Source organism: Chrysochloris asiatica, unplaced genomic scaffold, assembly GCF_000296735.1.
Source record: "Chrysochloris asiatica unplaced genomic scaffold, ChrAsi1.0 scaffold00331, whole genome shotgun sequence".
In the NCBI taxonomy this organism is placed as follows: Eukaryota; Metazoa; Chordata; class Mammalia; order Afrosoricida; family Chrysochloridae; genus Chrysochloris; species Chrysochloris asiatica.
In genome coordinates, this window is record NW_006408849.1 from 2,127,284 (window position 1) to 2,153,181 (window position 25,898).

A 25,898-nucleotide genomic window follows, 5' to 3' on the forward strand; every position below is an offset into this window, starting at 1 on the left:
CCTTTGCATAGTCAATAAAGCACAGGTAAACATCTTTCTGATATTCTCTGCTTTCAGCCAAGATCCATTGGACATCAACAATGATACCCCTCGTTCCACAGCCTCTTCTGAATCCAGCTTAAACCTCTGGAAGTTCTCTGTCAATGTATGATTGTAGCCATTTCTGTAGTACTTTTAGCAAAACTTTACTCGTATTGTTATTGTTAAGTGCCATCAAATCAGTTCCGACTCATGGCGACACTGTATTTTGGCATTTCTGTATTACCTTTAGCAAAACTGGACTGGTATTGGCCATTTTGAATCTGGCTTTAGTGGTTTGGTATGTAAATTTGAATAATAGTGGTATTAACTGGGCTTCCCTGTAGGCGCATGGGTATTATCCTATCACAGACAGCATTGTACCTCATGACTGATCTGGATACGTTCTTTTTGACAATGAATGCAACACCATTCCTCTTTAATTTGTCATTCCCTACATAGTAAACCATGTGGTTCACGTCTGTGAACCTGTCCTAAGGAAGTGCTTGTAGAAGTTTATGAGGGTGTATGAGTAAATGTTGATCATGGTGTTATTTAGGCTGGTCAGAAGAAGGGAGGCCACCCCGTAGGAGGGAGAAGGGGAGGTAAATTGAAGCATCCACACAAAGGAGTGATGGGACGGGGTGAGGTAGTTTGTTGAAGACAGACGCCTACCGAAGATCTCATTGCTGTGATGTAAGAGTACACGCATTGACTGTCTCAGTCTGTGTGTGTGCTTATCTGTAGACAAAGCCCCAGTGTCCTAAGAGGGAAGCTGCACCGTACACTTGACTGTTGTGTTTATGAGCTAGCATAGCCTCTTTTTGCCACTTTTAAGAATCAGTCCTAATTTTTTTTGAAGGCAGTGGTGGTGGTTGTGTGCCATCTACTCTTAGCGACCCTGTAGAGGATGCCTGCGGCTGTAAATCTGTACGGGAGCATGCTAGCCAGAAGTGTGTGTTCCCTAGGAGCTGAACAGGACCTGCCGGGCCATGCAGCAGCGCATTGTGGAGCTCATCTCCCGAGTATCCAATGAGGAGGTCACTGAGGAACTGCTGCATGTCAACGATGACCTCAACAACGTCTTCCTACGCTACGAGAGGTGAGGCCAAGCTTCGCTCCTTTCTCCTGAGAAAACTGTTGCCATCCGGAAGGATTTTTCAGAGGAGACTGGGACTAGACATCCAGGTGTTCTCCTGGGAAGACAGAAAACTTCAGCTCTGCCCTTTGAGCCTCAGGCAGCTCTGGCCCCAGGGCAGGCAGGGCTTTGGCTGGAGCCTCCCTACCTGCTCCCTTCATGGCCCTTTGAATCTGGAAAGGATTAAAGGAAAAAATACTCTACTAAGGAAAAGGGTTTCATCTTCTCCATCTTTAAAAGGAGGGGAAAAAAGATTTTCCATTTGAAATTCCAGTGTGTGTAGAGTGTGCAGATGTGAGAAGCTGCTGCTTGATGATGCACACTCGTTTCATTCTGGCTGTAGTCCAAACCTTCTCCTCCAACGCTTTCCTTCGGGGGAAAATCAAACTTCTTATTGAAATAGAGTTCTCAACAGGAGGTGTGATGGTGGGTGGCATTCCCATCATCACCCGGTGCTACACCGTGGGCTTTCCTGCCCAATGGTGGAACCAGAGAGAGCCAGGCCAACCTCTCTTTACAAAGACAAGGCCCAAGATATCAGGAGACCTGCTTGAGTGTCCCAAGGGACCGACTTAAGGCCCTGGCCCCATCAGATGTACCAAGTGACTCACCGCTTATTTGCATTAATAGAGAAGTGATCACTGGCATCATTGGATTCAGTGGGACAAATATTTGCAGTTTCATAACCTCTAGGGAGGCAGAGGAACTCCTAGTGTGGCGCTGTAGGATCAGTACTGGACTGTGAACCACAAGGTCGACAGTTCAAACCTACCAGCTGCTCCTTGGAAACCCTGTACCAGGTTGCTATGAGTTGGAACCTGCTCGACGGCACTAATGACGACAACAGCAGGGCAGAGAGTGATGTTGTTGTGATTGTCACAACCATATGCTTTGTCTGAGCTCTCTAATGTGTAAGTCGGGCTCAGTGTCCCTGTGTCCATCTGACAGATGAAGAAAGCTCCAAAGTAAGAATGTGAGGCCACCCAGGAGCCCTGAGGGTCTGTTGAACAGGGGCAACCCTGCCACATCCTAGCTCCCAGTTGAGCTCCCTTTGTCTGCTATGTGGCTCCAGTTTAACCATGTGAAATGGGTTTTGTTCAAGTGGTTTTCATGAGAGGAGAGGTAACCCAGGACTAGAAATGTTTGGGATGTACTGGTGGTTTTCTTCTAAAGACAGATTGAAAATGCCATGCCAATCTTTCTTAAAATCACAGTCACTTCACCCTGCCTGAAGTTCCTTCCTCCCGATTCAGAGGACAAGCGTGGGGACCAGACTCAAGCTGGAGACATTTCTTAGAGACTTCTCTGCCCATGGCATTTTGAAGCTTTTAAATACAATGGCAGAAAATTACTGCTTTCTCACCTCAATCCTCCCCATAGTTCTTTCAGGTTATGAGAATGTGGTGTTTCTAGGAGAGGAGAGACTTGCTGGAGCTGCTCAAAGCCAAATCCCATCTATGACTGACTGGCCAGTGCAGACAAGCCTCCCACAGAGCCACCGTGTTCACTGACAGCTCCTTTGGGAGCCTTCCACCAGGCCAGGGCCAGAGCCAGGGCCTGAGCAAGTCCTCCCGTCTTGCCCCTTCCCCATTCCTCCAGCAGGTTGATGCATTTACTGCTAATTGTCTCCCAGGGAGAAGCACTTCTTTCTTTCATCCTCAGAACAGAATTGAGGACATCATAGAGGCTGCCAGTGACTCCCCCCTGCTCCCCCCACCCCCCCTCTGCCATGGCCCTGTGAAATCAGGAAGGATGCAGCCACTGTCTGACTTACAGGTAGACATTGGAGACATTCAAGATAAAGTGGCAGGAGCAGGAGGAACATTCTTGGCCTAGATGTGGGGGTAACTGGTGACATTCACAATTCTGGCTTCCTTCCAGGGAGGCTACCCTCCTCCAGGTGGCCCACACAGAGAAAGGCATAGGGCAGTATGTGTGTGTATGTGCCCCCAGTGGTTGGATTCCTTTCTCACTAGCCTGCCCATGCCCTCAGGTCTAAGCATGTGTCTGAGCCTGTGTGAGCCATGCTACAGGCACCCTCTCCTGACCTCTGTGTCTCTTTCCCCTCTTAGGTTTGAACGGTACAGGTCAGGCCTGTCGGTACAGAAGGCCACTAATGGAGTAAGTATTCCTTCAGAATCCCCTCAGGGCCCAAGACTGAGCCTGCCTCCCCCCAGCCTTCCTGAGTCAAGGTGACTCTGGTGATGAGTCCTTGGTGGAGCTAGCAGGCACACTCCTCAGTCTCTGTTGTCCTGGTGGTTCGGGTGTCAGTGAAAGCAGCAGAGGAACACCACCTGGCTTCTGTGTTGGTGCTGCAGAACTCCCTAAGGAGCAGTGCCATGCTTGCTTTGACTTCAGAGCTGACACAGGGCTCTGGGGTTCACTGCCAATCTCATATCCTGACAGGTACTGAATGAGGTGACCGAAGACAACCTAATAGACCTGGGGCCCGGCTCTCCGGCGGTGGTGAGCCCCATGGTAGGGAACACAGCACCACCGGCCTCCCTTTCCTCCCAGCTGGCAGGCTTGGGTGAGTGTCTCCGTGGGTCCTCTGTGGGCCCTTTCCTGGCTAGGACTCTGGATGGAGGACCCTTCTCTCTCTCTCTCTCTCGCTCTCTCTGTGGAAAGGCCTGGCGGGGGCGCCTTTGGGAGCATCCTGTGTGCTAGGCAAGTACACCACCTTCAGTCATAACTTCTTTCCCAAGACTTACTTTAACCCTGTGTTGGAAGCCAGTTTGAGGATTGGAACTGGAAGTTATGTATTTGATTTATTTTTTGACATTTTTTGACATCTTTGACATAGTGTCATTGAAGAAAAGTAGCCTGCTAAGTTTTATCTGGAATATTCCCTGCGGTTGAAGTAATTTTTCTTTTTGCTACATCAGCTAGGCTAAGCATAGCAAATAGGTTTCCGCTCATTGGTTGCTTAGAACTCAGGTTTGAGAAGCATGCTGATGATATACATCAGGGCTAAGAAGATGAGTCTCTGACAATTATTGACAGCGTCTACCATGGTTCAGAACAGGGTCGCTATGGGTCGGAATCAACTCGACGGCATTTAACAACAACAACCATGATTCAGAAACAAAACATTGGCACTCGCATGTATGCCCCTTCAACTATACCATCAATCCAAGTGCTCCATTGTCTGATACCTAAAAGAAACTCACCCCTTGTCTATAGTTCATTCCATTTAAGCGTGCATATGACTCTGTTGTTGTTAAGTTCTATTGAGTTGATTCCAACTCATAGAGACCCTGTATACGGTTTCCGAGGAGTGGCTGGGTGACCCTGCAATCCAACACATTAACCTGAAGTGCCACACCAGTACTCTAGAGGCTATAAATTCACCAGATAATGCTAGTTTATAACTGAAATAAAATTGTAATCATAAAGTAGCTAATAGGTTATTATGAAATTCTTTATTCTTGTTTTTCTTAGCATTTCTCTTCTTAGCTTTGATTCATTTCTGTTGTACTAAGCCTTTATTTGGGAGTCCTGGTGTGGTGCTGTGGGTTAATGCGCTGACCTACAAAGTTGGTTTGAACGGCAAGGTCAGCAGTTCAAGCTCAGCAGCTGCTCCTCAGAAACCCTATACAGGGTCACTATGGGTCAGAACTGACTCTACAGCACTTAATAACAACAAAAGGCCTTTATTTTGAGTCCTGGTGTGGCGCTGTAGGATAAGCACTGGATTGCTAACTGCAAGATTATTCAAACCCAGCAGTTGCTCCTTGGAAACCCTATACAGGGTCACTATGAGTCAGAACTGACTGCACAGCACTTAATAACAACAGTCCTTATTTAGTGACTGTCTAGCTCCTCAATCTCTTGTGTAGCTTCTAGTTCTCTTTGAAATCGATTTTTGTGCCAGATTTAGCACCGAAAATTCAAATTGGGTTCTGCAACCACCCTTCTTAAAAACGGTCTCCTGGTCACCCTGCAATCCCTGTCCTTGGCAGCTGAGGCATCACACCGGTCTCATTTTCCATTGAGCTCTCCTTGTGGCTCTTCTGCAGTGGGTACACAGGGAGTGACTAAGGAAAGTCCTGTGGTCCCCAAACCACAGAGCTGTACCCCGGAACCACCAGCTTTGGGAGAAGCAAAAAGCCTCATCTTTCTGCCTTGGAGAGGCTGGTGGGTTCAAACCTTGGACCTTGTGGTTCACAGTCCAGTGCTTATCATATGGAGCCACCCATATTGTTTATCCATTCACCATTTGATGGGCGATAGAGTGGTTTCAGGATTTGGGTTATAATGAATATGCTGCTAGCAACATTTGTGCCCGTTTTACCTTAGACTTACGTTTTCATATCGTTTGGGCATAGACCTAAAAGTGGAATTACTATATCATATGACAACCCTAACATTTTCAGGAACTGCCAAACTGTTTTCCAACACATTTTTTGGACCTCCATTAACTTCATAGTCTACACTGGGTTCTCATCTCCTCTGGCTTTCTTTTGTCACCACAGACCTGGGGACAGAGAGTGTCAGTGGCACCCTCAGTTCACTCCAGCAGTGTAGCACCCATGACGGCTTCGATATGTTTACCCAGACAAGAGGGAATTCCATGGCAGAACAACATAAGACGTATGTGGGGACCCTTTCAGTTGCTCTCTAAATATACTGGTGGGAGGGTTGGTTGACCTAACCTTGATCACAGGCCAAACAAAGAGGTCATGATTTGTCAGGACCAGGGCTGCCAGGGGCTTGACAGTATGGATGTGAGACTTGGCATTCAATGCAGATATCAAACGAATGCCAGCCAAGGCACCCCCTCTAGACTGATGGTAACGCAGTTTCTCCCTGCATCCCTAGGGGAGGATGCTCTTTGCTTTTTCTTCCCCATGCTGCTGCTGCAGAAAATGCACACCCAATCAGCTGCTCATCTCCAAGGGCTTAGAGGCAGGCCAATGTGGCCGACCAGGACTGACCTGGTTCCTGGCAGCAAAGTGTCCCTGCTGAGCAGTCAGGGCAGCAGTTCCCTGGCAGCAGCTCTGGCAAGGCTTAGCCATATGGGACTGAGGGAGTGGATGCTAAAATAGATAGCCCTGCACGTCAAGGAGGCACCAGCACGTGCTGCAAGCATTCTGTTCTCCTTAAACACAGCTGAGGAGGGCTTTTTCTTACCTTCCCAGGAGGCCTAACATTTTGGTGCCTTCAGCTCTCGGAGTCCTCGGCTCAGACCTCAACAGGTTAACCAGATAGCCAAGGCCCCGTATGCTTTCTATTAATAAAAATTGCTTTTGAAACTGATACATTGATATACCTAGAAGGATCTGTGGCCAGAGGAAGATACCCCATAATCAGTGGCAGCCCTGGCCCAGAAGGCCACCTTGCTTGCTGCTAAGGCTGCTGGTTTTAAAATAAGAATTAATATTGCTTTGCTTTACTGAGCCCCTTTGCTTTAAGGTGTTCCAAGACATCTTTGACATACTGTCACTGAGCTATAGAGATGTCCCAGCATTGCTGTTTTGAAACAATAAATTGAGTTGCATGCTATCCCAGATCCCAGAGGAGACCAGAGCAGGGCCAGCGTGGCACTCCTGTCTCCTTACTTTGCTGAACCTGCAGAAACAGAGCCTTGCATTGCACCTCTGCCCAAATGCAAGCACCCAGGATGCTTCGTCGATACTTTGAGAAAGGTGCTGCAGGCTCTCTCTAGGGTGGGAAGAACTCATGCTTTCTGTGCTGCTGTCCCAGGGTGACCTACCAGGACCCAGAGGCAGACAGGGGACTGACTTCAGCACCAGACAGTCGGAAACAGAGCTCTGAAGCGGTAGGTGTTTAACCCTGCTTTTCTGCCTGCAGTCCTCTGGATCTTTAAACAGAAGTGAACTTGAATGGAGGACAGGGACATGCTGCAAGAACACCACCCCAGCCCCAAAGTCTGAAGGCCCAGCGAGGTGGGAGACTTGTCTAGAGTGCCCACTGAAGCAGACAGCAGGCTGGGATCTACTGCTAGGATGGTCAGGCCCCTGAGCCCCTAGAGTCAGACAGGGCCCTTCTCAATCCCTAGGGACTGCTGGCCTGGGTCATCTCTGATGGCCATTTGTAGCTGGCCTCTCCAAAAGTACCAGTCCAATCAGGCGAGGAGAAGAGGGGTGGGAGGGAGGTGGCAGGACCCAAGCTGAAGGGAAACACATGGAAATAGAAGTGGGGTGCTAGTTCGAGCTCCCAAAACAAAACCCTGTGTACAGTTTCTGTGAGTCTTCAAGTCATTGCAAGGAAAAAGATCTGTGACTTGGGAGATTTTTTGCTCTTTTTACCTAAAAAAAGAAATGGCTGTGTGAACGGTGCCCTGCAGAGGGGCAGGGTTGGGGAAGACTGTAGGGTTCTCCGTTCACAGCCCCTCAACCAGCTCAAAAGGGGCCCCTCGCAGGTTTGCCCCAGAGCCTGCTTCCCAGAGACCTGCTGTCGCCCCTGCCTGAGTGTGGGCAGGCAGCAGTGCTGTGAGCAGTTTTCCGGAGAAACTTTCCTGGAGAAAGATACTGCATCTGCTTTGGCTAGGCCATCCTGAGATGGGGGCGTGGCCACTGGCTCTGTCCACCAGGGAGCGCAGAAGAGCCAGCCTAGCCAGTCAGCCACTCTGACCAGACCACCCTGGGTTCCGTCAGCTTCACGTCTTCCCACAGAAGGGGCTGGGCAGGAATTCCCAAAATGCACACAATGGCCATGGCCCTATTATTTCTCTCTTTACTTAGACCTAGCATGTCTTCATACCTCTCCTGGGAGGACCTGTGAGACACTGGCCAGGGGTCCCCACCAGCACACTGCCTGCTGAGGGTGAACCCTGGGTGTGCCCAGCTGTTATCAATGTCCCTGCAGGGATCCTAGCCAGAGGACAGGTGGGGTGGGGCCACTTTCAGACCTTCACCCTGGAAAGCCAGCTTGGCATGGATCCTGCTATGTCCTCAAAGTTCTCAGTGACACCAGCATGTTTCCCAAATGGCCGTGGAGTTTGCTGCGTGGCAGGGTGACGTCATGCCCAGAGCCAGGAAGCTGTGTGTGCGCGCACTTGTGGACAGCCGTGTACCCTCACGACCATACTGTGCTCCAGGTCATGCTCGCCAGATGAACAGCTGAGGTGTAAGAGACCAAGCGCAGAGACAGATGAAGGGGTGCAAGCATCTCAGTACCCTAACTGAAATACTTTCATCATTGAAAAAGGCAATAAAAACACACTCACATTCAGCTTTCACATTAAGAGTTTAGAAAAAGAATATGCGACAATTGGAAAGAAGGAAAATGGAGAGACAACAGCAGGAATAGGTTAGAAAACAGGGAAATGATTTTATAAAAGCTGGTTCTTTGAAAAGTGTGTTTCCTGCCAAAACCAGTAGCCCTCGTGGGAAGAAGCAGTTCTTACCACACACACACACACATACACACATACACACACACACACACATACACACATATACACATACACACATGTGACTCCCTAGAGGTGCGGGAGGTGTTGGCATATGTGTCTATGGGATGCTTAGTTGCTAAACTTTTCTCTCTTTTTTCCAGGTAGGTAATGGGAACATGGGGCGGGGAGGGAGGCATGGGAGACATGACAGACAATCAGTCTGAACAGAGACATTTCTGTTACCATAGTCTGTGTCTTCATGTGACTTTTTTCTTTCTGGGACTTTTCTGTCCTTGGCCCAGCAGAGAGGTAAAGGTGGGGACTCCGACCTGGAGCCTATAGACAGCTGGCTAATAGCCCAAGGAATGGTGAGAGTTCACCAGCAGCGCCGGGCCTGTGCCTCCCCTCCCCTTGCGTGTGTAGCAGCTCACTGTCGCGCTCTGCCACCCCGCTGAGCCCAGGCGAACCAGACAGTACAAGGCCACTCTCTCCTCCTAACCGGGATGCCAAATGGTCCCCTCCTTAAGCCTCAGATTTCCAGTCCCAGAAACACCTTTGATGGTTTTCTGCTGAGGTCTGTAACCTGGGTCTCAAGGGTCAGGACCATTAGGGAGTTGGGGTGGGGGTGGGGAACCTTCCCTCCTTTTACTGTCTTAGGAACTTCAGGCAGTATTTGCTTTTCCAGGATGAGCACAAGCTCCCGCAACTTTGGGAAGGGGTGCATATCTGAAAGAACAACTGCCCCCAGCTGGCCAGTCCAGGAAGCCTGTGAGCCTGGCATAAGAGCCATAATCATTAGAGTGTGGTGATTTATGTCTGCGAAGGTCCCCACCAGTTGAGAGTGTTTAGGGAAAGGCACATCCACATGAAGAACAGAATAACAGATAACAAAGCCTGGGGTTGGGGCACGGGAGGTGGGGCAGGCTGATGACTAATAGCCAAATTCAGTCCATTCTTGTGATGCACGGAGACTTCGATTAGGCGACCCTGAGTGTGGGTGCCTAGGGAACAGGTGGCATCATCCTGGAGTGACACTTCCCCTGCCATGAAGCCAGTGCCCCTGACCTGGGACCAGAGCTCAGCAAAGATGCCAAAGAGATGAACACATGGGGTGGGCCCTACTCTAATTGGAGCAGAGGGGGCTCAAGACACACAATGATGAAGAAGCATAGCTAACCCCTGTGTACGGTGCCAAGAGGAGCCAGCGGAGGAGCCCAAGTAGGTGGGCTGTCTAGACAGAGATAGAGGTCCTGCCTGAGCTCGGTGCCCCTCATACAAAGGTTTGGCCCAAATGGGATTGGGGTGTCTTCCTGCTACCCACCTTGAAGTAGGTGACCTGAACAGCCATGCTCAGATAGAGGAGGCTCCCCCGACGCTGATACACATGGACACTCTTCCTGACACACACACATTCACACTCCAGGAGAAGTGAGAAGATAGATATTTCCAGGTTTGGCCTAAAGGCTGGTCAGGCCCCTTGCTTGCTACTTCTGAGACATGCTAGGGCTCTGGCCCATGTAGGTGACCTTAGAGCAGGGTACTCTAGTGTCCAAACTGGGAGGATCCAGCCCATGTGTCCTTGTGCCTATTAATCCTGCAAGAAAGGATACTGCCCACACCAAGTAGCCTGAGTGTGGCCTTGGCTGCTGCTGGTGGCACCTGCCCCTGCCCACACAGGCTGCCTTTGCACTGCCCTGTCCCCACACAGAGCTCCAGTCCCCGACTTTCCTGAAACAAACCCACTAACAGCTAACCTGGCATCCTGCCTGCCTGGCTACACTGTTTGTGTTTCTTTTTCTTTTAAACAATGTGTATTAACTGCTCTGCCCTATTTCCCATAGTGTAGAAACCCTGAACCTCCCCAAACCTCCTGGTACAAAGTCTTCACTTGGAAACTTTTTGTACTATTGTTGTTGTTGTTGTTGTTGTGTGCCATGCAGTCGGTTCCAACTCATAGTGACCCTATACAGGGTTTCCGAGGCTGCACATCTTTACGGGAGCAGAACGCCTCATCTTATTGAGTGTCAGCAAACAAGTTTTAGACTATTCCTCCTGTCAGGGTGGTGGTGGAAGTGTTACAGAGTGGCTTGGACAACTTCTCTGAAGCTGCAGATGGTGTCATCTTGCACTGAAACCCAGTTAGGTTTCCACAAGGGCTTGGGACTATGGTGGACCACACTCCCCAAGGCTGCACGTGTAGTTGATATCCAGCCAGAAGTTGGGGAACACCACAAGATTCCCCAGCAGTGAGCTGGCCTGTGTGGCTCCCAGGGAGTTGCTAGAATGTTCTGTTGGTGCTTGGGTGGGGGTGTTTTGCCTGCTCCTAGCTGGTGGTCAGCTGGAGAGCCTCCCAGATGCACAGAGTATCCAGAAACATACAATAGGAAGGACTATGAGTCACCACAGAACAAAATGGCCCCTGGTCCGAATTCAGAACCACCCCTACCTGCAGACCAAACTGCTGCTCTGACATCTGAGGGCCCAGCTTCTTCTCAGACCCTGGAGCTGGGCAGGGCACCTGCAGCCATTGCTCCAGCCCAGCCAGCTCGTCCTGCCTCCTCTTCTTTCTTTTTCCCTCTTCACAACTCTTCACCCTCTTCTTCAGACCACTTGGAATAGCCATCAGCTTGGATCATTGCTTGAAAAATGTGCCAAAATTGTGGCATGTTGGAGCCAACAGGAACCTTAAGGGTCAGCTGGCCCCATCTCTTATGGACAGATGGGAAAATCAAGGCCTTGGGTGGGTGGCATGTCCTGTCACCCTGTTTTAGCCATGGCCTCTTTGTCCTCACCAGCCTAGAGCAGGACTGCCTCCTCTCTCTGTGTAGTTCCATTAGTCCACACAGTTTAGTCTGTGTCTGAAAACATCTATAGTATTAGAAGAAACTTTATCCTTTTGTAATACCCAAGGCATTTATTTACCAGGGTAGGAGGTTTATATAGCAAAGGTATTGTTTCCGACCACAAGAAACTCAGTTGTGCATTGCAGTATATAAACTTAACTGTTAACCAATACCGTCGATCTGCAGTGATTCCATGCCCCCCCGAGCCCAGTGCCTTTCAGTGTAAGGAGATAATCATTTCCCACATTCCTGAGTTTCTGCCTCAGGAAACAGAAGCACAGATCTGGAGGTCTGTGGGCTGACTTTCCAGAAGACCTAGGTTCAATTCCCGGTCAATGCACTGCTGTCACCCACGCATGCATGAAGCCTTGCTGTGATGTTGAATAGCTTTCATCAGCGTTTCCAGACTTACATGGACTCAGAAAAATGGTCTGGCAATCTCCTTAGAGTACTAGCCTATAAAAACCCTATGGGTCACAACAGTCAGATCCGCAACTGATCGTGGGTATGGCGCAGGACCAGGACGACTAGGGCGACCACGAGTCAGGGCTGACTCAGTGGTAGGCACCAACAAAAATCTGAGCTAAAGGACTTGGAGTCAGCAAGTGTTGAAAGCTAATGTGACCTTACTTCACAGTAGGAAACTGAAGCCAGGAAGAGAAAATTGACGAAGTCATGCTGTAGGCACCAGCACCCTGGGTCCCTCCTGCCCTCTCTGCGAGGCACCTGAGGTTGTGAGAGCTGGGCTGTCTGATGGAGAAGCCGGGCCACCAGAAGAGTGGGAGAGCAGCTTGCCCACACCCAGAACTGCCCACCATAGCCCAGTGTCCTCACCTCCTCAACAGCACCTGGGCACCTGGCCTGGTCTGCAGGATCTGGAGGCAGCTAGTCCTAAACTTACTTAAACATGCTACTCACATGGAAAATCCAGGAGGGGAAGGAAATTGTTCCCATGAACCAGCTCTTGGAGAAGTATCTCAAATGTCAACACTTAACTTTCCCAGCATGCCGACTCTCAAGATGAATCCTCAAAGAGGAAAATTACAACATGGTCCCAGAATTGAAGGACCTGCTTTTCAACAGTAACAAGACAATTCAAAAATCTGAAGACTTAAGGCCCAGGACCCCTTGATGTTTTTCCAAGCTTCGGCATCTTGAGAAGCTCTGCCTCTCTAGTGTCCATTTCTCTCGGGGGGAGATAAAGCAGAGCAGGTGGGGAAGGGCCTTGCATCACTCACACACCTTGGGGGCTGTTTTCCTTGGGAGCCATGGGCTGACTTTCCAGGACCTGAGCTGGCCCTTCTCTGTGGCTGGGCACCATCAGCACCTACCCTTAGGTCTGCCAGCAGGCATAGTATTGGCAGTGTTGTTGCTGGCCTGGGGAGACGGTGGTGGGGTGGGAAGTGGGCATTGTGTTAGATGCTGTGAACACATCCCTTCAGGCATTTGGGCTACCGGATTGAGTAGATCACATGTTCTTTATCTATAGGATTCATTTTAGAGGGAAATGAACTCTGGTATTTAAATTTTTTCTTCCATCCCCATTAATCCATTAATTAAAAATACAAAGTGGCACACAGTATTTTGTTGACACTGCCCACGGTTGACAGGTCATGCGTGGACCTTCTGCACTGGGCCTTCAGCCAGGGTACCGAGTACAGTGAGGTTCCCAGTTCATCAGAGGGGGCTTCTGAGCATGCTGAATGCAGATACCAGGGGCTCTGGGCAGGGCCACAGACCACCCTTGACCTCACTGGGCTTAGATGCCCCGTCATCTGTGCCGTGTGCTCCAAACTCACCAGCAGCAAGTGTCCAGGGCCAGAGGTGCCAGCAGAGCTGTTGGAACTGATTCTCTGCTCCTGTCCTTTCAGATTCAGTAAACCCTGAGGCAGCCCTCTGCCTGGTTATTCTGACCTCATTCTTACACTGGGTATTAGCACTAGATGAAGCCAGATGCAGTGCTACCGCTTTTCCCCTAGAAACAGTGGGATGCCAAGTGAGTCCCAGAAGGCACCACTGGACCCAGACGAGGTGAGGATCAGGTCACCTCGGTGAAGGGCAGGCAGCTCAATTCTCCAGGCTGGGAGCCAACATCTCGTTAGCGTGCCTTCTCAGGGGGCTCTATAGATCAGACAGCAACTTACAACATTCTTAGCCAGATGGATTGTTGTAAATCCTACCCTGGAGGCCCTAGCACGGGAGGGGGGTTCTACTTTGCCTCCCCGAGTCTGCTCTCAGGTTTCTCCAGTGACCCTCTTTTCTTTGACCTCTAAAGCACAGACTGCCATTGAGAGCAGGAAGAAAGGATGAAACTAAAGGAAGCTGTTGCATTCAGGGCTGCTTCATGGTTTCCCCTGAAGAGACACAAAGAGGGCTCAGCCGAAAGCCCACAATCCCCTTTGTCATCAAAGCCACCGTTTGTGCCATTTCTGCTGGTAGCAAAGTGTGGCTGCGTTCTGTCACCTAGGCTGCACCCAGGCAACAGAGTGCTCACCTCCTCCTGGCGCCCCTCCACGCCCACTCAGAGAGGCACTAGGACACATTGTGAAATATTTTCAGCTGAGCAAACAAAGCCCCAGACATCCTCTGCTGCCGGCTCACTGTGCTTCTGGCCTGACCCTCCACAACAATGCATCGCCACCCAGGGGCTGGGCAGACAGGGGGCAGCTAACACTCCAACCTCTGCATTCTTGGGATTTGTTTTCATTGTAAAGTGCCGTCAAGTCGCTTGACCCTATATAGGGTTGCCGAGGAGCACCTGGTGAGCTTGAACCGCCGACCTTGCTCCTCAAACCAACCCTGAAGTCCAGTGCGTTATCCCAGCTCTCATGGTGGCCTCGTGTATACAGAGGAGAACTGCTCCATAAAGTTTTCAAGGAACATATCACCAGGCCTTTCTTCTGAGGTGCTACTGGGTGGAACTGCATCAGCCTTTCTGTTAGGAGTGTGTACCACACGGGGTCACCATGACACATGTAGTCAAAAAGTTGTCCATTTCAAGAACACGTACAGACACCCTCCCTTCCCTGTTCAGAACCCGCTGGCCAACTGCTGCTTGTCATTTGCACCCCATTGCGCTCCTGCGGTGCCCTGTGCATGTTTTGCTGCCCTATGTGCTTTTTGGTTTGGTTTGGGGTGGCGTTTGACAATTTTCTTTTGTTCTGGTGTGTGTCGTCTTTTGCTGTGGCTGTATGGCTGCCTGCCCGCTGACTGCACCGTAGATCCCCGTTGGGCAGCCCTCTGTCATGGACGACATTGAGGTGTGGCTCAGGACAGACCTGGTGAGACTCCCACGTTCGGACTTCATGTGCGGGTGTTCAGGGCCACAGGCTCCTCTGTGAGAGACCTCACGGGGCGAGGGGAGGACAGTCTGGGGCAGGGTCACCACCTGCCGCGCACCGGATTCACAGGCACCCACTGATCTGAGGTTCCAAGGGCCTGGCCATGCCCTCCTCCAGGCCTCCCAGCTCGATGGGTGTGCACTTAGTGAGAATGAGCTGGAGGTGGAGTCCGCTCGAGCAGCTCAAGAGCACATGCCACCTTTCCCCAGCACCTTGTCCATATCGGGTGTGTGTGACTTTTGTTCTTTTGCTACATGTTTTTATTGCAAAATATGCACCCGGGTGAGTCCGGTGTCATTGGCTTCCCTTCCCCAGACAGAGAGCTGAAGCTGTGTTCCTCAGGCCACACCATTCCTAATTCCTGCAAAGCATTTTGTTTGCAGCCCAGCGGCAGCTCCCTGCCCTTTGGCTGGTGTGGAAATGTGCTCTGTGAGAGAAGCTGGCTTGTCCAAGGCTGGTGGATTCTCCCTAGACGTTGGGTCTCCTTATCTTCTGCTCCCAGCTGCTTCCCTTTCAGAGAAAACCTACCCCAGTAACTGAACAGCCTCTCGGGACCTTAACCACAGGGTCAGGCTGGCTGTCTCTGGGCTTGATGATCTGGCTCCTCCTACTTATCCCTCTTGATGACAACAGGCTTCTAACCAGGACCTCTTTTCGCAAAGGCCAGGTTTTGCCACCCCTAGATGCCAGAGGAAAAGGGAAATGCCTCATTATATCTTTCCCAAATGTGATGTCCTGAAAAGAAAGAGTTTACAACACAGAGGCAGAGTCCTCACTGATTTCAGGGACACCAAGACCCAGTCGGGGGAAAGGGCCTGTCCAACAAGGCCACACAGAAGGTCAGGACAGAGCCAAGAAGGAACCAGGTCTTGTATCTCAGCCCAGGACTTGTCTGTTAATAGCATTCCCAGAGGCCGCCTGGCAGCCCCATTCATCCAGCGACCTGCCAGCTCCACATGCAACCAAGTCGACTTGCTTCAGGAAGCTTAGTGGTTGCTTGACTGGGGAGCTTCCCAGCTGCAGTGCAGACAGACTTCCCAGACCCTGGCTGGAGGGGCATGTGGGCACGGGCACACCTCAGTTCAGCTTTCCTGGGCTGCTCCTGCCCATTCCTGCATGAGCTCTGAGTTTTGATTGATTGGGAAGACATCTGGCTCGGTTCTCAGTCCAGACCAGAGAATGAGCTGCATCTTTTCTAGAGTTTTCTTTCCAACCCTTCTGCAAGGTCAAGACCTAGAACCTAGTTTTTGTGTTTGTTTTGTTTTGTTTTGCGGGGGAGTGAGGGAGACTGTAAATAGAGTTTCTAGTTCTCCAATAAGAAGTTGTTTCTGTGTACCATCAAGTTGGCTTCTAGTCATAGCAATCCCATACAAGGTTTCTGAGGCTGTCAATCTTGACGGGAGCAGAAAGCCTCATCTGGTGGATTCTAACTGCTGACCTTATTATAGTTAGCAGCCCAACATGTAACCCAAAATGCCACCCACCAGTGTCCCTCCAGTAAAAAGAGTGCTATACCATTACAACTCTGGGAGCTGGGGTAGTGGTGGGGGTCAAGGTGAAGGCTGGAGAGCAGCAGTGAAGACTAATGCCCCTGTTTCTGCTTCTCTCACAGAAGGGTGATGACCCGGAGGAAGGGGTCACAAGCGAAGGTATGGCCTCCACTCCCTGCTCCCCCTCCCCTTCCCACTCCCATGTCAGACCCTCTGCCTCCTGGGCTGCACAGCCTGGATCCAGCTAGTCCTCATTCCTAGGAGGGAGTTGTCACCTCTCCCATCTAGCTCCTGGGGACATGAGAGCACAAGGAGCATGTGCTAGGGAGTTGTGGACACAGACTGCCAGCCTGGGCACAGCTCCCCACCAGCTTGTCCCTACTTGAGTGCTCAGCCTAGTCCAGGGGCAGCTTCCTGGGGGTGAAGGCACTGCACTGGACAGACACTGAGGACTTCCTGGGAGCCTTACTTCTGGGGGTGCAGCAGATGATTCCTTCTCTGTCAAGGCTTCTAGCCCCGTGTCTTCCATCTCATCTTCCTGTCCTCACCTCACTGCCCTGTCCCTCCCTGCCCTCATCCAACCTGCTGTCCCCCATTCTGCTGTCTGTTCTGCCATCCATTATTCAGAGGTCAGATCCTCCACAGGGCCGAGGTGGGGGACAGAATCTCTTTGGTGTTAACACACCCATCTCCTTCCTCACTCCCTTTGGTGGGGGAGGGTGGGATCCGGAGCTAGATCTACCTGCCCCCAGAGCTGATCTGGAAACCAGCAAGCTTGCACATCAGTGGACAGGGCCTTTCCCTTAGGTCCTTCAGGCTAGGGGAGCTAGGAGCCTCTTAGGGAATTCTTGGGTGGCTTGAAGGAAATGGGGCTCTCATTGGCCCTAGACCACAGCTACCTGTCGCCCACTTCCCCAGAGGTACACTAGAGGAGTGGTGGTGGTGTACTGTGGAGCCAGTTCTGACCCAGAGCCACCCTGTATAGGGCTTCTGAGACAGTAAATCATCCTCCCGAGGGACATCTGGTGATTAGCAGCCCAGCTTGAAACCCACTAGCTGTCAGGACTCCGTCCGTATCCTAGCTGGGGCAGGGGAGGTATGAGTTCTGTAAGGTCACTGCCCAGAAACGGCCCCTGCATTCTGACTCCAGCTCGTGGCTCTCTCTACCCTATCTCCCCCTCTGCAGCCCCGAGGCTGTGTGGGAGAGAGGTAGACCTCCTGCCTGGAGAGGCCCAGAAAGCAGAAGACTGGAGCAGCGCTGCTTACAGGCAAGGAGGACTTAGCTCCCTGACTGTCCTGCCCCTCTCTTTGGTTTCATTGCAGAGTTTGATAAATTTCTTGAAGAAAGAGCCAAAGCTGCTGAAATGGTCCCTAACCTCTCATCACTCCCCGCGGAGGCCCAGCCCCCAGCCTTGGCCTCCTCTAGCCGGAAGAAGCCCGAGCGGTCTGAGGACGCCCTCTTCGCCCTGTAAGCTGTTGTACTGTTTGCCTGCCCGGAGGTCTAGGTTACCAGTCAGCCCCGGCACTAGCTCTTTCTCTAGGTTGGCACCTACATCTCCATGGAAACCCCACTGTGTTGGCTCCTGGGCTTCCCATGTCAGGGCCAACTTTCACCACCTTAATTTCTTGGGGAGTGGGACAGTCTCATGGCATTCAAGCCCCTTGCCCACCCATGCTTTCTTTGCCCCTGCCACCTCACAGGAGGAGTGGGCCATTAGGCCAGCTCTGGGTAGGGCAGCCATCTCCTCCCTGCCATGCCCATGTCTGCCCTGGCCAAGTAGGTCTCTTAAGTGGGCCTGCCACCTTCTAGAACGGCTCTGTGCTGGTGCTCTGAAAGAGCAGGTCCTGGCAGGTGTGGTGACGCCGCTCCATCACTGTGCCCACACCTGAGCTGATTCCTGCAGGCTTCCGGCATGGGAGAGATTCAAAGGGGCTGCAAAGGCTGCCACAGCCCATGGACACTTGGCATGCTGGTTCCTGCCTGCAGAGACATACCACCATGGCCCCAGCGTCTCCATGCACAGCCTGTGCCCTTGTAACGCCTCGTGAGGCCTTCTGTGGAAGGATTTGCTTGGGAAAGGTTTAGCGCTTGTGAATGCACTGATCTGGGGCAGCCTGTGCACCTCTGTCTCCAGCACAGCTCAGAGAACCCCGCTCCTGGGAAGGAGCCTCAGCCCTCCCATTCAACAGCGTTACCTCCTCCCATCCCAGGCTGGGCTGCAGCAGATCACTGACTTGGGAGGCAGCAGAGCCCAGGCCAAGCTGGCAGGGCTGGCAGCACCCTTATCTCACCATTTGCCCTCCTGGTGTACCTCCTGGCTGTGGGTGAGAGGTGTGGGGCTCAGCCCAGTGCTCCCCCACTCCCCTTCCCATCATGCTGCTGCAGCTTCCTTTGAGCCTCTATAGTGGGGGTGGGGGGCCTGCACCTCCTACAGGCAGCCCAGGCCCCCGGGAGTCTAGAAGCTGAATTGTCAGCCTGAGCAGGAAAAGAGCATTTGGGCCAGTCTGGAGCGGGAGGCCCACAGGCGCAGGGAGCTGAGCAGCTTCCTCTGGAGGGGCAGCCAGTTCCCCAGTAATGTGGATGCTCCTCATTCTCTTATCCTGCATCCTGACTCCAGGTTGACCTCTCTGGAAGCCACTCCCCTCCCCCATTTCGTCCAGGCCAGAGCCCCTGAGCCTCAGCTGGGCTGCTGAAGTTAGCTAGCTTGATGTCAGCTGCAGGGAAAGTGGCCAGAATGCTCTGTTGTGCCCAGAGACCCCCATATCTCCTAGCTCAGGAGCTGTCTGACACTCTGGGGAGGACAAGATCCATGGGGGAGTCGGGCCTTTCCCGTCTCACCCAGCATAGCTATCCTTAGTAACAGTATCCAAGCCTAGGGACAGCAGAGGGTAGTGGGCACCTGTGGCATGGCCCAAGCAGAGAAGTGTCACCCCCATTCCCAGCCCGACACCAGCCCTCAGATGGCTCCCAGTGTCTCCTGCTCGAACATCCCGCCCAGAGATGGCTTCCGCAACATATACCGAGGGGAGGAAGCACACACAGACCCCAGTATCTTGAAGGGGATCTGAACACTTTTCTAGGGTGTTCTGAGACTGCAGCACCTTGGGCTTGGGGCTGACCCCCAGTCTGGCAGCATAGGCCCCCAGATTCGTGAGGGGCAGTGACCTTGCAGGAAATCCAGACCTCCCAAACTCCCAGTCTCCACAGTGTTAGGATCACAGATACAGTATGTACGTAATTACACTAAATTGTTCCTGGGATTCCCCGTAAACACTAATTACACCAGATTATAGGTTAAAATATTTATTTTGTCAAAATATTTTCTTGGGATGTGTTTAACCTCTTCTGTGTTTCTGTTGCTGAGATGTGAACACTAACCCTCTTACTCCACCTGCCTTTTTGGCCAGTGGGTAACAGTGAGGTGAATGAAGTCTGACCGGGTTGGTGGTCATCCCCACCTGGATACCCTGGGTACAGGCAGATAGACTGGAGTCAGGCTGGGAGAGCCATGGCCTGGCGTATCAGCACGAGAGAGCTTGTTGCTGGCCTAGGTCAGAGGGAGTCTTTCTGTCAGCCCTCAGTGTTAAAGGCCTGCTGTCTGAGGAGAGACTAATACTATTTGCCTGTCCCTGTCCCACCACAGGCCCTGAGCAATGCAGCACCCCCACCGTCCTCACAGCACTTTGTCCCCCTGATGCCCACACACGTCTGCACTGTCCAGCCTAGCCTTCAGGATGTTCAAGGCAGGCCCAGCAGGTCCGGTGGGAGTACTGTGGAGGAGGCTGAGCCTCTACCCCGGTCTCCGTGGACTTGCGAGTCCCTCTAGAAACCACTCCTGTCAGGCCCTGCCATACAGAGCTCCTCCCTCCACCTTTCCTGCCCACCAGGGTCTAGCTGGGTGTCCCTGGCAGTGCAGACTTGGGACAGCTGCCGTGACTCTCACGGCCCCACATAATAGCTACTGTAATAAAAAGTTTCCTAAAGTTTGCACTTACTGGGTGAGAGTTCTCAGGATTATTAGGGATTGTTGAAAAGAGGAATGTGTAGAGCCCTTGGCCCAGTTGTCCCTGGAGCCTGCTTTTTCTGTGCCTGTCACATGTGTCTGTGTGTGTGTGTGAAGCTCAGAGTGGCCCTAACCTACTGGCCCCCTTTCAGTGTCATCTCTCTAGTTTGGGTTCTTGCATGTGAAATAGTCCACAATGAATAAAGACATCAACAAGCCTTCCTGTGTGGCTGCTGGTAAGTGACTGTGACTGGTAGGTGGACTCTCCTGGAACCACGGCCTGTTTGGGATATTAGTGTGCTGTCAACTGTGGACTGCACGAGAGCTCTGGGCAGTTAGTCTCCCCAAGGGTGCGTTCATCAGTTTGAGAACTAACTCCTTCTCTTCTTTGGTAATAGTTTTGAGACAGAATTCACATTCCATACTTAGAAGTCACCCGTTTGTAGTGTACAATTCACTGTCTTCAAGTGTTTTGACAGAGTTGTGCAGCCATCATCACAACTGAAGAACATTCTTACCGTGCCCCTTCCTCCTTCCCCAGCCCTCTCTCCTCCTCTTGTCCTGCCTTAAAAGACAGGAGCCTTCCAGACTGTAGTGGCATAGATGGTCATTGAGGGGTGGTTTGTCCCTTCTCCTCCCAGGACTTGAGGAGGGGCACTCAGGTATAAGTGGGGTCAATGCAGAGGCACTGCTCTGCTGAAGAAACTGAGCCCTGGAGGCGAAAATCTTGCCAAGACTGCTCAGGGATTAGCAGCAAAGCCGGGGCTCAAAACTCGACCTCAGGCTCCCAAGCCAAGGCCACAGAAGAGTGGGCAGAGAGGACACTGCCCCACCCACCCTGAACACCAGCCTCTGGGACAGTGGCTGAGGCAGGGACATGCTCCCAGTCCAGAAACTACAGCCCTCAGCTTCCTGCAGCTACTTGTCCCTCTGGACTCCGGGGAGCTCTGTGGAGGCCTGTGTGCAGCTGACCAGCTGAGGGAGGTAAAAACCTCCCCATGGGAGCACTCAGGCCTAAGTCCTGAGCTCCCTGAGACTGTACTGCTCTGTGCCAACACACGGCTGCCCACTGGTCACAGAGAAGCCTGAGCCTGTTGTGCCTTGTGGAAGAGGAGGTCGCCAGAGTGCCCCAACACTCATGTTTCTGCCCAGGTTGGAACTGAAGGGGCCAGCTGCTTGGGCCCCACTGTCAAGGAACGCATAGGCTGGGTCCCAGAAGCCGAGACACTGCACCAGAAAGCATCAGAGCCCTTTTCCAAGACCTGCAGGATAGAAGGCTCTGGGACAGCAGTCAGGCCTGCAGCCCAAACAGACAGGCCAGCCAGAGGGGAGGGAGAGCAAGCCCATGCAGCTCCGGCCCCGCAGACCAGCCTCCAGGAGGAACCTACAGTCGGGGTGCTTCCTGTGGAAAACCAATTTGAAAAATGTTGGATTAAAGTGAAGCAGCAGCAGAACCTCTAAGCGTTTAATTCCCTGAGATTTCTCCACCAACTTGACTACATACATATACACAGAGCACTCCACCAGACAACAGCACAACACACTGTCATTTCCAGTGCACATGGAACATTCACCAGAATAGGGCACAATGCAAGCCTGAAACACCGAACTACTACGAAGCATCTTCTCAGATCACAACATTGCCCAATTAGAAATCAGTAATAGGAAGATTAAAGGGGGAAAGCAAACACATGGAAATTGAATAATAAATACCCTGCTTAATAACTAGTGAGGAATCCAAGAAATAAAAAATGTCCTTGAATCAAATGTGAATGAAAACACAACATACCAAAAGTTTTGAGAAACAGTAAAAGTAAAGGACAATTTATAGCAATAAATGCCCACATCAAAAAAATAAAATCAGAATGTTAATAGTATCTCTTAACAATTAGAAAAAAGCACAGCAAAATAAGCCAGTCACCAGAAGACAATAAAAATCAGAGCAGAAACAAATGAAACAAAATAAAAGCAATAGAGTCAACAAGATTAGAAGTTGGTTCTTTGAAAGGATTTATAAAATCAACAAACCACTGGCAAATCTAACGAAAAACAGAAGGTGCAAATAGCAAAGAAATGAAATGGGTGACAACACAACAGTGCCAACTGAAAAAGGAAAACAATAGAATACGGCTGAGTTCCCTAAAGAGGCATCACACATATATATCAAGCTGAAGGCTCCTCCTTACTCACATAGCTGCAAGAGCTGATAAGCCCAAGATAGATCAGACAAGAGGCTTTTGGCGCAGAGGGGACTGAATCCTAGCTGGGCATGTAAGATGGCAGGCTACCGATGCCTCCCAGGATCAGCAGGCAATAGAGCAGGCCACTGGCTCAAGGCCAAAGAACCAGAGGTTGGATGACAAGCCAAATGCAGGATCCAGAAAAAGCAAATCAAGCTTTTTCCTGAGTGTCCAATATATTAGAAGCAGGCCACACCCTGGAGGAAACTTCCTGTCACTTGATTGGATTGGCTGCTCATAGCAGATCTCATCATGGAGTTGATGGCATTATATTAGATCTGATCATGGGGCATTGCTATGTCTTAACTGCTACAGCACTGAAAATTCTCTCAGTCAAGTTGACACAAAACATAACTATCACAACTATTAAGAACTATACTGAAACAAAATTGAAGTATAAGACATGGACACATTTCTAGAAAGAAAGTACCTACCTAAACTAACTAGTTGGAATAGATCCATATTTGTGCCGATTCCAAAGAGAGGTGACCCAACAGATTTGGAAATCATTGAACAATATCATTAATATCACATGCATGTAAAATTTTTCTGAAAATAGTTCAAAAACTGTTGCAACAGTACATTGACAGAGAACTGCCAGAAAGTCAAACTGGATTCAAAAGAGGATGTTGGCTGGTTGATGCTTATGTGTCCTGCAGTCAATTCCAACTCACAGGGACCCTATAAAGGGTTTCTGAGGCTGTAAATCTTTACAGGAGCAGATATCATTGCTGATGTCAGACGGATCTTGGCTGACAACAGAGAATACCAGAAAGATGCTTACTTGTGTTTTACTGACTGTGCAAAGGCTTTTGACTGTGTGGATCATGACAAACTATGGATAACATTGCAAAGAATGGGCATCCCAGAACACTTAATTGTGCTCATAAGGAACCTGTACCAAGAGGCATTTATTCAAACAGAACAAGGGGATACTAAATGGTTTTAATTCAGCAAAGGTGTTCACTAGAGTTGTATTCTTTCACCATACTTAATCACACTGTATGCTAAACAAATATATATAATCTGAGAAGCTAAATTATATGGCATCATGATTGGAGGAAGACTCATTAACAACCTGCGATATGCAGATGATACAACCTTGCTTGCTGAAAGTGAAGAGGAATTAAAATACTTATTAATGAATATCAAGACCATAGGTTTCAGTTAATGTTTGTACCTCAGTGTAAAAAAAAAAAAAAAATCCTCATAACTAGACCAATAAATAATGTCATGATAAATGGAAAAAAGAGTGAAGTTGTCAAAGACTTCATTTTGCTTGGATCCACTATCAACACCCATGGAAACAGCAGCCAAGAAATCAAATGACAGACCACATTAGGCAGATCTGCTGCACAAGACCTCTTGAAAGTGTTCAGGAGTGAAGATAGAAGAATTTCCATCTTTGTTTCGATCCACTGTGACTTAGTGTAGATAGTTTTCCATTTAGAGTCAGCCCTCTCCAGACTTGTCTAGGACTTTCATATTTTGGCCCTGTTCTGCTTTGCTTAGACAATTTGGGGCTTAGTTTAACTATTTCAGGTATTGTTTTGGCTTAGTTTAGATATATTTTGGCATTTTTTTAGGCCATATTCTGATTTGTTTAGGCCTCTTTCATGTTACTTTTGTCCCTGTTAGGCCTTTTTCAGGCAATTTTTAGATTAGTTTGAGTATTTTTCGTCTTTGTTAAGGCCTCTTCAAATTTCTTTACATGCACCTGATCCAAAGCTGTGATATTATCAATAGCCTCATATGCATGTGAAAGTTGGACAATGAATGAGGAAGGCCATAGAAGAATTGATGCAATTTAATTGTGGTGTTGGAGAAGAATATTGAAGGTACATGGACTTGCCAGAAGTCCAGTGTACCTTCCATTGTTGGAAGGACTGCTCCTTAGAAGCCATGATGGTGAGACTTCATGTCTAATACTTCAGACACGTTATCAGGAGGGACCTGTCCTGGAGAAGGACATCATGCTTGGTAAAGTGGAGGGCCAGCAGAAAAGAGGAAGACCCCAATTAGATGGATTGGCACAGTGACATCAGCATTGGGCTCAAGTATAATAACAATTGTGAGGATGACACCATAACAGGCAGTGTTTCATTCTATTATGTGTAGGGTCACTATGAGTCAGAACCAATGCGATGGCACCTAACACCACCACCATCTAAATTAACACAGATTGAGGTAGAAAATTTGAACAGCAATTGAACAAGCCATTAAAAAACTCCTGACAAAAAACAGGCCTGGCCCAGATGACTTTACTAGCGAATTCTACTAAATATTCAAAGAAGGGATGCCACGAATTCTACTGAAACAATTCTAGAACATAAAAAAGGAGGGAGTACCCCCAAATTCATTTTACAAAGCGAGCATAAGCTAAAACCAGGTAAAGATAACACTCAGAAATAAAATTATAGACGCCAAAATGCTCAACAAAATCCTAGCCAATAACTAGAGTGGAGAGTGAAGCGTCCAGCCGATAAGAGAGGGCATATGCATAAGAACACCCACACTTGAAGATAATACCTACTTGCCCTAGCTTCGATGACTGGATGATCAGAGCTCAACCAGAAGTAAAAAGAAGAGGGAAAAAAAAAAATTATATATATATATATTCTCATACAATTTGATGAACTTGACCTACACCTATGGAAGCAGTAGCTCAAAAGAGGGAACAAGTCCTTACAGCAAGAATCATTCCCACCCCCTCCACACACAGAGTAGACAGGGATGGGCAACTTGGACATTGGCTACCCAAAATGGGGGGTGGGGGGCTACAAAGGCAAGAAGTGACTGGCTTACAAGCTTTCAAGAGGGAACCTAGACCCAGAGGGCCTGGAGGAAGGTAGAATCTCCAGTGAGTAGTATTCAATCTGACTAGGCGGGGCTGTTGCAACGAAATGCAGACAGGTCTCTTGTGATACAATAGTGAATAATTGTTATCAGGACTGACTGTGAGGGTTGGAAATGTAAGGGTGGACGTTTCATAGCAAGGAGGGGAGTGATTGACTTTTCAGTCTAGGAGCATAGGTCCCTAGGACCATCAAGGGAGAAGAGCAGAGAGCGGGACCCTACCCAGAGAAGCAGTGATGCCTGAAATGGAGCCAGAGATGATGACGTGGAGCGATGGAGCAGCTGGAGACTCTAGACCCAGAGAGGGAGAGCGAGTGTGTGCTGAAGACCTGGGGGGCACGGGGGAAGGATTGCATGGAGGGGATTGTAACCATGGCAATGAGACGATATACAATAGAATGAATGTAAAACTAATGTTCTCCCATGTAAACTGTCACATAATTCACAATAAATCATTTAAGAAAAAAAAAAAAACCCAACCAAAAAAAACCAAACGAAAAAAAAAAATGACCAAGTGGAATTTATATCAGGCATGCAAGGATGGTTCAAATAAAAAATAAAAGCAATCAATGTAAATGAACCAAAGGAAGAGAATGACATGATTCTAT

At 49.9% G+C, this 25,898-nt stretch overlaps 1 protein-coding gene across 6 annotated transcripts in view; it reads left to right on the forward strand.

The window, feature by feature from the left end:
* The window catches only part of TOM1L2 (target of myb1-like 2 (chicken)), a 237,370-nt gene extending 219,708 nt beyond the window's left edge, over positions 1 to 17,662 (forward strand). For 3 of the 6 annotated variants that reach the window (XM_006875536.1, XM_006875538.1, XM_006875539.1), the window contains 8 exons: positions 987 to 1,120; positions 3,229 to 3,277; positions 3,563 to 3,686; positions 5,632 to 5,749; positions 6,863 to 6,938; positions 14,581 to 14,640; positions 16,313 to 16,349; positions 17,514 to 17,662. In XM_006875536.1, the coding sequence (XP_006875598.1) occupies positions 987 to 1,120; positions 3,229 to 3,277; positions 3,563 to 3,686; positions 5,632 to 5,749; positions 6,863 to 6,938; positions 14,581 to 14,640; positions 16,313 to 16,349; positions 17,514 to 17,662 (747 nt within the window). Of the gene's footprint in view, positions 1 to 986; positions 1,121 to 3,228; positions 3,278 to 3,562; positions 3,687 to 5,631; positions 5,750 to 6,862; positions 6,939 to 8,794; positions 8,885 to 14,580; positions 14,641 to 16,312; positions 16,350 to 17,513 lie in introns of all 6 variants that reach the window. The other 3 variants (XM_006875537.1, XM_006875541.1, XM_006875540.1) reach the window with 2 other exon arrangements.
* Positions 17,663 to 25,898: the final 8,236 nt, after the last annotated feature.